This window comes from Tauraco erythrolophus, chromosome 20 (assembly GCF_009769465.1).
Source record: "Tauraco erythrolophus isolate bTauEry1 chromosome 20, bTauEry1.pri, whole genome shotgun sequence".
In the NCBI taxonomy this organism is placed as follows: Eukaryota; Metazoa; Chordata; class Aves; order Musophagiformes; family Musophagidae; genus Tauraco; species Tauraco erythrolophus.
The window spans coordinates 4,297,090-4,310,741 of record NC_141484.1 but is presented as its reverse complement, the minus strand read 5'-3'; the positions used below and the strand labels follow the sequence as shown (position 1 = coordinate 4,310,741).

Sequence of the window (13,652 nt, the reverse complement as noted above, 5' to 3'; positions counted from 1 at the left end):
GGTTTCATCTTGTTTGAGACTTTGTTCTGAATTCATGGTGGCTTGCAATTCCTTTTACAGTTTCTGACTGTGCCCAGACCTTGACCAAAGTTGGAAAAGCAAATCACAGATTTGCTGCTGTTAGAACTACATCTTCAGGTAGGGTAATTAAGCTCGTGTAGAAATGATAATTCTTCCTAAAGGTTGTTTATTAGGTTAAAACTTAATATGACAGGTTTTCTGGAAATTTTAGTGACAATATCAGTATCAAACTATGTGAAACTCCAAGAATAACAGGCAGCTTTATTATTAGAAGCTTAATGTGACACAATGCTTGCAGACACAGTGCTGACAACAAACTCCTTTACATTTTTCAAATTAGTAAGCCAGGCGAGACAAAATGTTTTCAAGCAGGGATATATACAGTGGACAGATTTGAGTCATGTATGGTGTGGGTGCTGCAAAAAACATTTTGCCAAGTGCAGGAATTGTTTAGGCTATGAAAACATAGCAGTGCTTACAAATAATCTGTTATGTCATCAGTATCTAACTGCTCATTTGTCTTTGCACCCCTCTGCAGATACAGATATATCAGGTATGGTTTGTAGTATTAACATGAAGAAGCAAAGTACGTGATGTAAAATTTGATATCTATTTTTTATCAATCCTGATGTTTGCAAAGTCAGCTTAAAAATTGCTTACTTTCCCTCTGTGCTTCCGTACGGGATATTGGCTTGCAGTTGATGGGTGGATGTTTCATACCCGCTACACATTAGTAAGCAAAGCATGTTACAGCTAGTGTAGTACACGTGTTTTAAGTTCACTTAAACATTTTGTTGCTGATTCAGGAAGAAGAAAAAACATACAGTTACAATGGGCAAATTCTGTTATTGATGATAATATTGATCCCCCAGAAATTAATTTAAAATCCTAATCTGTGACCTGAGAAGAAAGGGATCCTCACTATACCTGTTTGTTCCAGAGCTCAGCTCTCCAAATATTGAGAGGAAGAGAAATAGTGGGACTTCTGTCTCTCCCTGGTCCCCAAGCAAATATTCGATTGTTGCTGTCTTAATTTTGAAATCTTGCTTTTGGTGACTCCAAAACTATCAGAGACTTCTGTTTCAAGGTATATTTTACTAGCAGGTTTCAATTTTTTTTAGCTATTTGGTCATTATTGTAGTAGTTAATTGTGGCTGTCTTGCTACCCAGTGTTCAGCCATTGCTGTCCACTTTTTGTTTTAAATGTGGCAGTGGGCACTTTCGGTGCTGTATCTTCCACCAGCACAGTAGGTGCTGTTAGTGTACTAAATACCTTGTGTTCTGCTGACAGCTGGATTGTTTTCTACTTCAATATTGAAAGCAACAAGACCGTTAAATGAGAAGCCTAAGTAAAAGGTCACGTTTTCATTTCCAGGGGGCACTGAGTCACGATGAAGTGGCAAGATAGGAAACTCCTTCACGTGACCACGTATGAATAAATTTCTGTCTTTGGTCCATCCAGAAACTCTTTTGAGAATGTCACGAATCTTGGCAATATTCCATACAGTTCCGTGTAGCCACTTCATTCTCCTCTCATCTAAGGACCCACTAATTAATTTATCAATTTTAGTTTTGTGCACAATCTTACCCAAGCCGTAACCCTTTCCCAGAAAAAAGTGCGTGTAGATTCTTTTCTTTCTGGTAGGAACATCTTTCATCTTGATGTCATACAAGCGTTTCAGGGTTTGAAGGGCTGAGTTCAGAATTTCATCTTTATCTGGGTTAGGCTCTTTGTCTAATGCCTCATCTGGCCAGTACAGCAAAGTGAGCAAAAAATGGGCACTTGCTGGAAATTGTCTTTTTTCTTTAAAGAATCTTGCACTGAGCTCACGAAGAGTTTGTGCTGGAAGAAGTTTGGCTGATCCTGGTGCTAAGCATGCTAATGTGATGTGGCACAAAATGTAATTGATCAGGTCATTGTCCTCCAGCTTGTCCCTTAGAGGGTTTTCTGTATAGAAACCAAGGATGTTTTCCAGCTTTTCAGCTGACCTACTCTCTTTCTTATCTGTTAAGAATGACAGAATATTGGTGACACTGCCTCCACCGCTCTTATAAATGTTCATGCGTCTAATCAGCTGGCTCTCAGGGCCACCGTTGCTGTCCCCAGTAACTGATGCTGAGATGAAGAATTTGGCATATACCTCAGACTGTCTTTTTAGCCATTTTCTGGGATTATAAATTTGTTCTTCCTTTTCAACTATTTCGTCTTCCTCGTCCTTCTCCTGGTTTTTGTCTGTTTGGAAATAACTTAGGTCTTCTGAAATCCATTCCAGAGCACGGTACAGGTTCTGGCGTAAGCCTTTTAAGCGTGAGTGAAGCCTTCCCCACGTTTTTTTCGATGTCTTTAGGAATGTAATCTGTGATCAGGTATTTCACAAGCTCAGAATGTTCCCCCTCTGGACTTCTGCGAAATACGTGGACTGTGGACAAAAATTTAAGAAGACGACACCCTACTTCTACTTCTCCAAAATAGCCAGCATTGTTCATACTGTCACGTTCTGCTTTTGCAGCCTGTTGTGCAGCCCTGAAGCACTCGATAGCTTTAAGAGCAATCTCTATCTTTCGAATGATGCTTTCAGGAGTGTCCTCCTGTGTCATTTTATCCACAGTGAAACTAAACCATTTCCTGTAGACTTGACCTTCTGTATCTAAAATATAAGAATCATTTGGCAAATGACGTTTTGCAACCCCTGCCCAATATTCTGCATCTTTGAATTTTTCATTGTTGTAGTGCAGTCTGGCAAGCTGCTGGGCAAAGAAAGGATCTTTTCCAAGAAGTTCATATGCAGCTTTTAAAACAGCTATAGCTTTTTCACAGTCTTCAGCTTTACAGACATGTTCAATGAACGGGGAGAAGAGAGTGTCAGTATTGTCACCTCTGCTTCTTCTAGCACGTCGAATAAACAGATCTCTGATGAACTTTATGAATTCGTCGCGTCCAAATCTGTTGTCAAAGAGTGTCTTTTCCTGAAGAAGAGTCATTGCAAGTTGACTTTGAGGTTCATTCCCTGAAAGCTGATGCAGAATTTCTTTTGCAACCAGACAGTGTATTATCTGAACAGATGAAATATAGGTGGTGCTTTCCCTTAGCTCAATAAAAATCATTCTTGCTTGTTCACTCAAGTGACTTTTGAAATCATATGCTCTTGATTTCCTTTCAATATATACCCCCAGGCCCAGAAAAGCCTCACAGTGTGACAGTGAAACATACGAATTGGGTACGTAAAAGTTAAGCAAAGCCACGTAGCGCATCAGGCATGTGTCACGAGAAGAACGGTCTATGTCTTGCAATATGTGCTCTACCATGTTTCTCACATACATTTCATTGAACTCCTCACACATCAGGACAAATGTAAGTATGAATTCTGGCTTGACGTCTTTCTGCTTCAGTTTTTCAAGTTTAGTTGTGAACAGACTTTTCTCAGAGTCGGTCAGCTTGTGAGTGACAGCAATGGTGTCCAGTGGAGAAGCCTTGCAAAGCCTTTCGGGGTCATTGGATCGTCTGCAGCACATGAGGATGAAGTAAGGTCTGGGGGAAATAATTTTCCTAGTTGATACAGCATCCATTAACTCATACTTTAGTTCTTCTAAATAGTCTTCATCATAATCCTCAATCAGGAGGAGCACAGGAAGGCAATGACTGTTTTCTTTTTCTTCATAATCTCTAAATGCAAGTGCATGCTTACAAACAGTTGCAGGTGAATATGAGGTTTTGATAACAGCACATCTTAAGTCCTTTCTTCTTTTCCATAGAACTTGCCGTGCTATTGTGCTTCCACCGCTTCCAGGATGGTGAAATATCTTGAGTTTAGCCACAGAATAGTTGAGTTTGCTTCCTCGTAAAATGTCATCTAGGAGTTTGCTGGCATCCTTACATGCTTCACGTTCAATGATTTCCCCACAGAGTCTTTTATCAGCAAGCCAGAAGTTTTCCCAGATGATTTTTCTTCCTCGGTAAAAATTTTGTTCTATTTCTTGTTTCTCTTTTTCAGTCAAAAGATCTGATTTGATGTCATCACACTGGTCAACACAAAGGATTTCTAGCGAAAACAGTTTCTCTTCTTCCAGCGAGGGAAGTGTACATAGCCCTCTGCTGGAAACTGGCAGGTGGCGGGGTTGTGCCGTGGAAGGCAGCATTGCCTGAATGGTGGCGTCCACGTGACTTAGTTTCATGCCCACAACACTGCACTGTTCCAGTGTCTCAATGCTGCAGGATGCCTGAGCTAGGTTAGCCCACTTGGTGTAATTCTCTCTGGACTCTGCAATGCAAACGATGTACTCCGTGCCATTCATCTCTGTATAGAATTCCTGGAAAGTGTCCACAAGTGGTTTCTGCACTGGTGATAGCAATAGGAAAAGCACAATGAAAGACCGCTTCGGCAGGATCTCGTCACAGATACGAGTAATTGCCTTCTTAAGGTATTTTTTTTTCGTTCTAATCCAGGTATTTTCATCACAAGGTTTTTCATCCCCATGGAAGTCACTGCGCCCGTTGCAGAATATCCAGCTGGTCTGATCAAACAGGCACAAATGTTTCTGAGTGGGAGGGTTGCCAGTCTTGCTTTCATTGGAAAAATCCTGTAAAAAATAAGACCTTGTTGCATGGTGTTCTTTGTACTTGCTGTACAGCCCTGACACATTAGAATCTTCATCGAAGTCAAAGACACAGAAAATGTTCAAGTGCATTAAGAAGTTGATATAGTTCAGATCATCCTTTTCACATTTGTTTGTGACAAGGATGTACCGTAGGGAATCATCCATATAGCTTTTACCGTCATTTAGTAGAATTGATAACTTTCTTCCTAGATTTTGAGATACTTCCGTATGTACTTCTGCCCTGGAGAGCTCCGCTTTTTCTCTTTGAGCATCCCTGTCTTGTAAACCATAAATAAAAGTAGCTAAGCTGTTGAGCTTCACGGGCTCAGACTTTGCTCCTACTCTCTGATAGAGAGCTGGATCTTTTGGCAGGATCACCTTCCGGCTGTCTTTGTTGTATTTTGGCAAATACACTTCAAAAAATCTGTTCTTTACTAAACTGGATGTTGGTTCAATGTCAACCTCCACCACAAATCTTTGTTCCTGAGAGTCTCTGGAAATCACTTCAACAAAAACAGGTGGGTGAATACATTGCCTGGCAATATCTCGTTCATTTTCAGAAAAACATTTTTCTATGTAATCTAATGCATCAGCATAGTGTTCTCGCTCTTTGACCTTTATGCCAATGATCTGTCCGTGTTTCCAGCCCTTATCCTCAACACTGTCCATGATACCAAAGTGTATGGTGCCATTTGTTCGAATGTTCATGCAGGCTGAAGCAAATCGGATCACTTCGCAGGCAAATTTTGATTGCAGTTGATTTTTGTTCAGTTCTGCGGCAGTGGCAAAAGATTTGTATTCATGGCAAGGAGTGATTAAATCATTGACTCCTGATTCTGGAGCGAGAACTCTGCCTTTCACGTATTTGAAATCAGTATTCTGACTTCCAAATGGTCGGAAATTGCTGAGCTCTAAAACTTCATCAATGCCTTGAAGTTGGGAGTTGTTACTACTTTGCCTCCTGCCAGAAGTAGAAGCTCTGTCGTCTCTGCTAGGTGCAGCTGCTGGGCCACAGCTGTCTCTGCTTGAAGCTTTTTGAGCAGGGGTGTTTCTGGGTCTTACTGGATCTGTTTGCGTATCAGTCCCGTCAGATGCTTTGCTGCTGGAATGCTTGGATTGCTGTGCATTTTCCTGTAGCTGCAGAAGTTCTTTTCTCTTGCGGATTAACATGTGGATCTGGTCTCCATTCATACCTATGCCTTTGAGGGAAGATTCATCCAGTTCCATTAGTGCTGGACCTGTCACTTTTTTCGCATATAGTTTTTCTACGTACTCTTTCTTGATTCCGATAGATTCTAGCCAACGCTGGACATGGCTCTCATCCCATTTATTCACAGGTAATGTTCTGTAATCTACAAGTTAAAATTGGGTATTAGTAATGCAAAGTAAAAACACGTTAACGTGCTTGACAAGGCGTTACAATCCTTGCAAAACTGGCCCTGTTGAACGCTGCATAGTTTTCTTTCTACACGTCACAGTGAGAGACTCTCTAACTTCTCACATATGTCCATTCTGATGACTAACAGCATCTTTAACCTTCATCGAAAGCAGTCGTAAGCAGTGGTACAAGACAGAGGCCATGAGGGAAGCTATCCTCCAAGGGAGTCGGGGAAATACCCAACCTTTTTTTGAAGGGAACGATGTGATGAGGTTATTGGAACTGGCGGGCGGAGTTCTCATTTACCTGCTTGAGTGTTAATTTTCTCTAAATGAAGATAGATCAACACAAACCATAAGATGATGTTAACAAGTACCGATTAGTTCTCCACTAGAGATGAACCGTTAAAATGCAGATACTAAAAAACAAATTGCTGCTTTATAAAGTACAAATTTGCTGAAAGCAACACATACCCATGGCCTTTGATGAGGGAAATCTTGCTGTTAACGAACAAAACCCTAGAGGGGGGAGAAGAAAAAACTGTCTTCAGCTTTAGTTAACATTCCTGGGTTAGTTAAGTTGGCTTGTTCTGTTTTCCCAACACCCTTGCCACCTGTTTGGTCCAGAGCAGTTGCTGTACCTGCACCTGCCCAGTGTTGGCGCTACGCCTTCTGTGCGCCTGTACTGCGCCAAGGCGGCTGCTCTTGCTTCTGATGCACGCGTGTGCCAAGGAGATGGGGTTTTGCTGGAGACGCATGTACTGACAGCTGTGTCCATCCAACAGCTACTTCCACTGGATATTGGAAAAAGGGAGGCCCAGCACCACTGTATCCCCTAGATTGCCCCTTTTGCTTTTCATTCCTGTCTTTTTGTCACTCTCTCCCTTTTTCCCCACCCCTTGCTCTTCCCACTGCCTTTTTTCTCCCTTTTTTTGCTCCTTCCTTCCTTTTTTTTCCCCCACGAATGTTCTGATGCTCACTGGATTTTTCCAGAAAGCAGTTCAACTCACTGCCCAACGCAACAGAAGATTTCCTTTTTAGGGAGGTGTCCTGGCCTGGTACATGACATCAGGCTCCGTTTACAGGAAGGTTCAGAGATGGAGCGCAGGAGGGAGAGCTGGTTCTGTATTGCAGGAGGAACCGTGTTAAACAAGCTTGCTCAGCGTGACACCAGAAACGTGCAACAGATTCACGTAGTCAACGGTAACTGTCCCTGAGCTAGTCAAGGAGGGTCACAGCAGAAGGGATGTGGTGGTGGTGACGTTTCTCTTTCTGTAGTGTGAAAGCTCAACTCTCTGCTGGTTCAGCAGATATCCATAGCCCAGCCCTGCAGCTCGTGGTGGTACGACCGACACTTGCAGCCTTTAAACGCGGGTGTCAAAAGGAGCAGTCACCAGTGCAGCCAGCGTCAAAGGCAGTTGTGGGGCTCTGCGCAAGGTCCCCATGACGTCTGAAAGCACAAAGGTTGTAACAGGGAATACGAGGAGCACTCCCTGAGCCACGGCTTGGCCAGAGGTGAGTTCAAGAGAAGGTGGTGCTTTGGGGAGGCCCTGGGTCCCGAACAATAGGGGATGCTGGAAAAAACTGGAGCAATGCATATTTGCCGTTTAAGTGCCTGGTCAGCCCTGTAGAAAGCCTGTGGGCTGACTGAGGCACCAGCATCCCCAACAGCTTCGGGTCAAGCAAGGGGCTCTACGGGGAGCGTGTTACGGAACTGCGCTGGTGTAGGTGTAAGCGGATCCTTCTGGCATGAGTGTAAACGCGCTGGTTACAAAAATGGACACTAATGCCTACTGACATCCGATGTAACCTCCCCCTGAGAAATGGGGCTAAAAATGTCCCTGGAATACCTTTGAAATGCCTTTGGCCACAGCCCTGCCTCCCAGGCTGTGCCTGTGCCCTGACTCGGCTTGTGGTGACCCCACACCCTGCACTGTCCTTCTGCCAGAGCCTGCTGGGACGGGTGACGTCAGGCAGCGCTTCACGGGGAAAACGAAACTTCAGGGGAAAGCGAAACTTTAGGGGAACAGAAGCGGGGGGGTGCTGGGGAGGCACAGCAGGGCGGCAAAGCCCTGTGCTGGAGGGGCCCTGCTCCTCACCCCTTTGTACGAGCCGCTGGGGGTGGGCAGCAGGGGTTTGGTGGTTCCTGCGGGCTGTGTGTGCTCCGTGGGGCCTGGTACTGCCAGGTGCAAGGGTGGCCAGGGAAGGGGTGTAGCCCTGGGGGTGTTGGGGCAGAGGGGTCCGTGCATCCTCATCCCCTCCCAAGCTGCTCAGGCAGTCCCACTTAACATGGCGCTGGGCACCTCTCTTCCCAGTGGGATGCGGGGGAACAGCTGGGAGGGTGGCAGTGCAGGGAGCTTCTCCCCCTTTGCCAGGCCTGCCAACCAGTGCGGTAACCTGCCAGGCTGAGAGTGATCTCCCACTCCCCACCTTACACCCCACCCTGCCCCCCCATCCCGTCCGTCCCCCCCCCTGCAGAACCAGCGCGGCACAGGGAGCACTGACCTCGCAGAGCCTGCAGGTGACTGAACTGTCTCCAGTGCTGTGCTGCCAGATCCTGCCTGCCAGGAGAGTGTTTCCGAAGGAGTTGAGGGACAGAGGGCAGGTGCTCCGGCCAGCTGGGGGCCAGGTTCTGCCAGCTGCTGGTGCAGCAGCCCAAGCGCGTTCTGCAGAGCTGCTCTGTGGTCCAACTGCTACCCGCAGTAAAAAGGGGAAGTGCTTTAGACAAACTTTCGTGATGGTCCCAGAGTCTCCACCCCTCCTCGGCAGTGCTCGCGCTGGGTGGTGCTGCCTTTGGAACCCAGCTGCCATCCTCTGCCCCCAGCACTGGCATGCGGGGCACCCCTCGGGTGGCTGTACACCAAGGCCATGGGCTGCACCCCACCAAAACCAGGTATGTGTCAGGGTGCTTGGGCAGAGGGCGTGCTGAAGTATTGTTTACTTAGATTTTGTTTTTTTTTAAAAACTAGGCAGCTCCACCTCTTCGGCAGCTCACCAAAGTACATACTGAAGAAGTTGGCAGGGTCATGAAACAGCAGGGGCTTATCAGCCCTCTGCAGCACTGGCACTCAGGACAGCTGTGCCAATACTTGTGCGGCACACCCTCAGCCTGCCATGCTCCAGCAGACAAAGCTGTCTTAGTCTGGTGTCTTTTTCCTGTAAATCACATGATTATTCAGCAACGTATTTTTCCACGCACAAAATTTCATTTATGGCCATCTCAGGCCTGCACAGCAGTGAAAATTTTTGCAGCTATTTTCCTGGTTCACCTGCATCAGACACCATGATGGAGCTGGCCGTTGCTGCGGGACTGTTAATTAGAATAACAAAATTAGGCTCCAGGGCCTTCAAGGAGGCTTGAAGATCACCCCCCATCCCACCCCAAACCAAGCGTGTGTCCTTCCTGCAGCAGAGTCATATCTCTGACTAGCAGGAAGACTGTGGTTATGGGTGCACGCTTCTTCCCCGGGGAGAAAGGCTGTGGCTCTGCAGGCCCTGCACAGCTGTGGGTGCGTGACCCTCTCCCTGCTCCCGGTCTCCAGCCCTGGCTCTGGCAGCTGTATCCGTCCACCCATGGCAGCAGTCAGCATATCTCCCCAGGCACACATCGTCACTAAAGGTTGGGTCTTGTCTTTTTTCTCATCTGAGTATGAGTCTTTATTTAGTAGATTTATAAAAGAACTACATGAGAAGTACAAAAATATGAAATAGGCTTTGAATCTTCTTAGGTAAAAACTACCTTTTTTTCTTTCTTTTTCCAAGCTTCAGAAACATGTAACTTGCACAGTTGGCATCTTGGGTAAATTGCTCTCACACGTAAAGCTAGGAAAAAAACTTCCCGTAAAGTAGTTCCAGAAAAGCAGCTGTATGTGCCCAATCATACACATTGCTGTCAATAATTTATTCGTTTAAGACACAATGGCACAGTCATACAAATTTCACTTTGTAATTTCTCCTTTAATGAATACCATTGAAAGATGCAGTATCGCTTTCCTCTTCCAGGTGTTATGATAAATATAAACACAAAACCAATTAAGAATGATTTGGCATGCTTTGCACTTGTACCACTTTGTAGTAAGAATTAAATAAATATAAATATGTTAAATAAATATCCTGTAAAAGAACACCCTACTTAGAATTTAGCATTTCTTCAGCCTTTGCACACACTTAATGCTTTGTTGCAGCTTTGGGGCCACTGAAAAGAAATACTGCATCTTTAGGAACAGGCTCGCTGGCTGTAACGAGCAACCCCTGCAGACAGACACGGGGGCTCTCTGACAGCCTTCGCGCGCCTCTGATTTCCCTGTTCCGTGTATCTCTGTTCCCTGTTTAGCTCCTTTTCCCCCAGGACATCTTTGGCTCTGCACCTGGCGACCCTTCTTTGTAAGGACGTAAGGAACACTTGCCGTAGGTGAATGATGACCCCCCTCACGAGCAGCTCCCACCAGTGCGCTTTTCTGACGTTACCTGTGTAGATCCATTCTGGTACTGGGATTTCAGCCGAGGACTGTCCGTGCCCTCTGTGAATACTGGCTGATGTCTGAACAATGATGAGGCTGGTTTTCAAAGTCGGTAAACCTTTAACCACTTTTTTCAAGTCAGTATTTTTTAGCACTTCATTGTATCTGCTCAAGTATGAGGGACTCATTTTCCAATTAGTGCTGATTAATTGTGCTCGCTCTGCTGCGGTTTGGACGATGGTGCGCGGTTGCTTTACAACCACTGCGGTGTGCCCAGTGCGTCATGCGGCAGTAGTGCAATGACAGAGTCTGACCATTTGCTACAACTAAAAGGCTCCTCCTGCAGATTCCACCCTCTAGTAATTATATGGTTTCAATGACTGTATTTTGATTCCTTGTAGTAAAACACATCAGTTACAAAATCACATACAGTACAGGGATATTGGGTGACACAGATCCAGCTTTCACTCTCTGTTTTCACTGTCTTGAAAACTGCCTCAGAATAACTCCATCACTGGGATTCATTGCTTTTCTGAAGTTACCACTCGCTCCTTGGACTCCTACCATCTCCTGCCAGCGCAGGCAGAGGTACAAGGCACTTTTTGGAAGCTTGGTTTCTTCAAAGAGAGAATTCAGCTCTTTGATCCCACTTTTCCCTGCTAAAGGTAGGCCTGTTTCACAGCCCTGTGCTTGGAATGTTGGTCCCAGAGAAGAAAGTTCCATCCCCCTCTTCTCAAACAGTGTCTCCCGCAAGGCTCAGCTCTGCAGAGTCCTGATGATAGTAATGCTGAAACAGTCTTTCCTGGCAGCAAATATGCATAGCCTTGTAGGTATGGAGGAGAAGGTGAGGGAAACGAGCTGTAAAGTAACATACAAAATCATCTGGGATGGAGCCCAGGGTCTCCTGCACTTCCGGAGGCAGTTCTCTGTAATGGTGCTTCTGTAAAGGAAAAGAGCAGGGAAAAGCTCAGGTGGGGGTCTCTGTGCAAGGATCCTCTTTTAAATAGAGCTGTCTTTTTTATGGACAAAGTCACCTTGTGTTAGTCTATCGTGAAGGAGCTCAGCACTTGAACCAAGGTAAGACAGACACATGCTGGCTACAAGCAGCAAACGGTGGCAGAACCACCGTGTGCGCGTCCCTCACAGAAAGGAGTCCTTTACCTTATTCCTCATTGCCCTCAGAAGATCCCGTACCGAGCCTCCTTTGTAGGACCTGAACTTTCGAAGATCTGCAGAAGAAATGACAAGATTTCTTTTTGTGTTTTGATGCAGTTTTAGTTGCTGGCCTCAAAAGTGAGGAATGTGTGCCTGCAGTCACAATTCCTTATGGATGTGTTTCAATATATAAACATTTGAAGAAATTAATCTGATACTTCAGTACTTGCTGACCAGTAAAGGGAACGTGCCAAAAGTGAGACAGTGTTCTCCTTACTCTCCTGTTCCAACAGACTGGGTACAACAGCGTGTAACTCCTCCCCACTCTCGTGAAATACTATCCGTTACCTGTCTGCAGTGGAACAGTGATGTGCTCTCTCCAGTCCATTTTCACCACCTCTCTTCCGCCTCTTTCTAATTGCTTGACTATTTGACCATCTAAAGATTCTTTCTCTATCCGGTCACTAACATCCTGCAAGAGACGTTCAGGTTATTTCTATTTTTATTTCCAAGCTTTTCCCAACCATTTAAAATTGCTGTTTCTGTGAACGACAGCCTGTCCTGATAATGGCGTTACGATTCTACTTTACTCCATGACAAAGTACAATACAATGCATTAACCTCTGGCCTAGGACACGGAGGCTTCTGAGACGATTACTTGTTTCACCACCTGCCAAATCACAGAGTAAAGATAAGGCTGGAAAGAAGCTCAGGTCCTCAGCCAGCTCCCACCCCCCGTCAGGATTCAGTGTGCGTAGTCACTACCGTGGGCTACCCTGTTCTTGAAAACCTGCCTGGCAACACGTTCTCCTACATTGCCACTGTAGCTGCTGGATACCTTCCTCACCCAATGGAAGCTGGTAACATCACCTTCTAGCCCTGCTGTAAAAGATCTGCAAGACTAAGCCAATTTCATAAGAGCTACCACCCAGGTATTGAAACTTTGCTGCTTCATTCCTCACAGTAAGGTTGTGGATTCTATCACCTCAGCCATCCACAAAGCTAGGAGACACGGAATTCAAGATTTGAAGAATGTCTACAGGAGTCCTTAGAACTGAAAAAATAGAAAAGGTCAACACAAACCTGAAAAAACTGGAGCTGTTTTTCTAAACTCCAAAAGAATGGGTGTTTTAGCACACAGCTGGCAGATGGACGTTTCTGAGGGTTCATGTTTATCATTTGCTCTATTAAATCACGAGCAACTATGTCTTCTGCAAGGAAAAGGGTGATAATTCTTAGGCTGTAGGGAAATCTAATGTTTTGTACTTTAGAAAATCATTATGGTTTCTACTTCCTCCAACATGATCCTGAATGCAAGCCCTGCTACCTCAAGTACTGCCCTCGCTGATACGCAGGGCGACCAACAGAAGGTCAGCAGTGTCCAATCAGTGTGATTATGAAGATCAACATTCAGCTCTTTCCTACCCTTTACATACATGAAATAATAACTCTACAGTCAAGCTTGCAAGGTTCCAAATTTGGTATCTCAGAGAAGCTTTGGGGCACTAACGCTAGGAACTTCAGGAGCACATTAGGAGTACAGCTGTCGCCACTGCCCAGCTGGGAATCACTGTGGGTCATAGTTCTGCCATTTCTAGTGGCATTTTCACACCCGTGAAACCTTCACTGAACTCTGCAGTGCTTCATATTTACTGCACTTCTCTTACCGTGCCTCTCCGCGTCCAAGGCGTCCAGGCTGTATGCACCCAGCAGGATGTTGGCTTGCCGCTGCAGCGATTTGCCAAAGGGATGGCTGCCTTCGGAGACCACGTAATAAAAGACACAGCCCGCTGAAAAGATGTCCACGGTGTACGTCTGCAAAGAAACAGCCTTTGATAGCAACTACATTTTGTCCTCCCCCACTGCCCCCGTCCCCGTGAAGACTTTAAGCCATCAACACAGGGTGGTTATTTTGCAGCTTAAGAGCAGAAGAAAACTTTTCAGAATCCCATATTCAGCTGCAAACCAGTATGAATGCAGAGCTGGACGAGACGACCTTTAATGGTCCCTTCCAACCCAAACTATTCTAGGAGTGTCCAGGTA

At 45.4% G+C, this 13,652-nt stretch overlaps 2 protein-coding genes across 2 annotated transcripts in view; both read right to left on the bottom strand.

The window, feature by feature from the left end:
* Window positions 1-719: 719 nt before the first annotated feature.
* Window positions 720-8,639, bottom strand: LOC104374255 (sterile alpha motif domain-containing protein 9-like). Its single transcript, XM_009980327.2, is given in 4 exon segments — window positions 720-2,357; window positions 2,359-5,969; window positions 6,469-6,513; window positions 8,500-8,639. Coding segments are annotated over 3 exon segments (4,686 nt in total). The 5' UTR covers window positions 6,473-6,513; window positions 8,500-8,639; the 3' UTR covers window positions 720-1,286.
* A 2,029-nt stretch (window positions 8,640-10,668) lies between these two features.
* Window positions 10,669-13,652, bottom strand: part of ERN1 (endoplasmic reticulum to nucleus signaling 1) — a 38,138-nt gene continuing 35,154 nt past the window's right edge. Inside the window, exons 20-24 of the mRNA XM_086624321.1 lie at window positions 13,277-13,424; window positions 12,693-12,820; window positions 11,958-12,081; window positions 11,616-11,683; window positions 10,669-11,394 (exon numbers count right to left, since the gene is read on the bottom strand). Coding sequence (XP_086480447.1) covers window positions 11,188-11,394; window positions 11,616-11,683; window positions 11,958-12,081; window positions 12,693-12,820; window positions 13,277-13,424 — 675 coding nt within the window. The 3' untranslated portion in view covers window positions 10,669-11,187. The remainder of the gene's footprint in view (window positions 11,395-11,615; window positions 11,684-11,957; window positions 12,082-12,692; window positions 12,821-13,276; window positions 13,425-13,652) is intronic.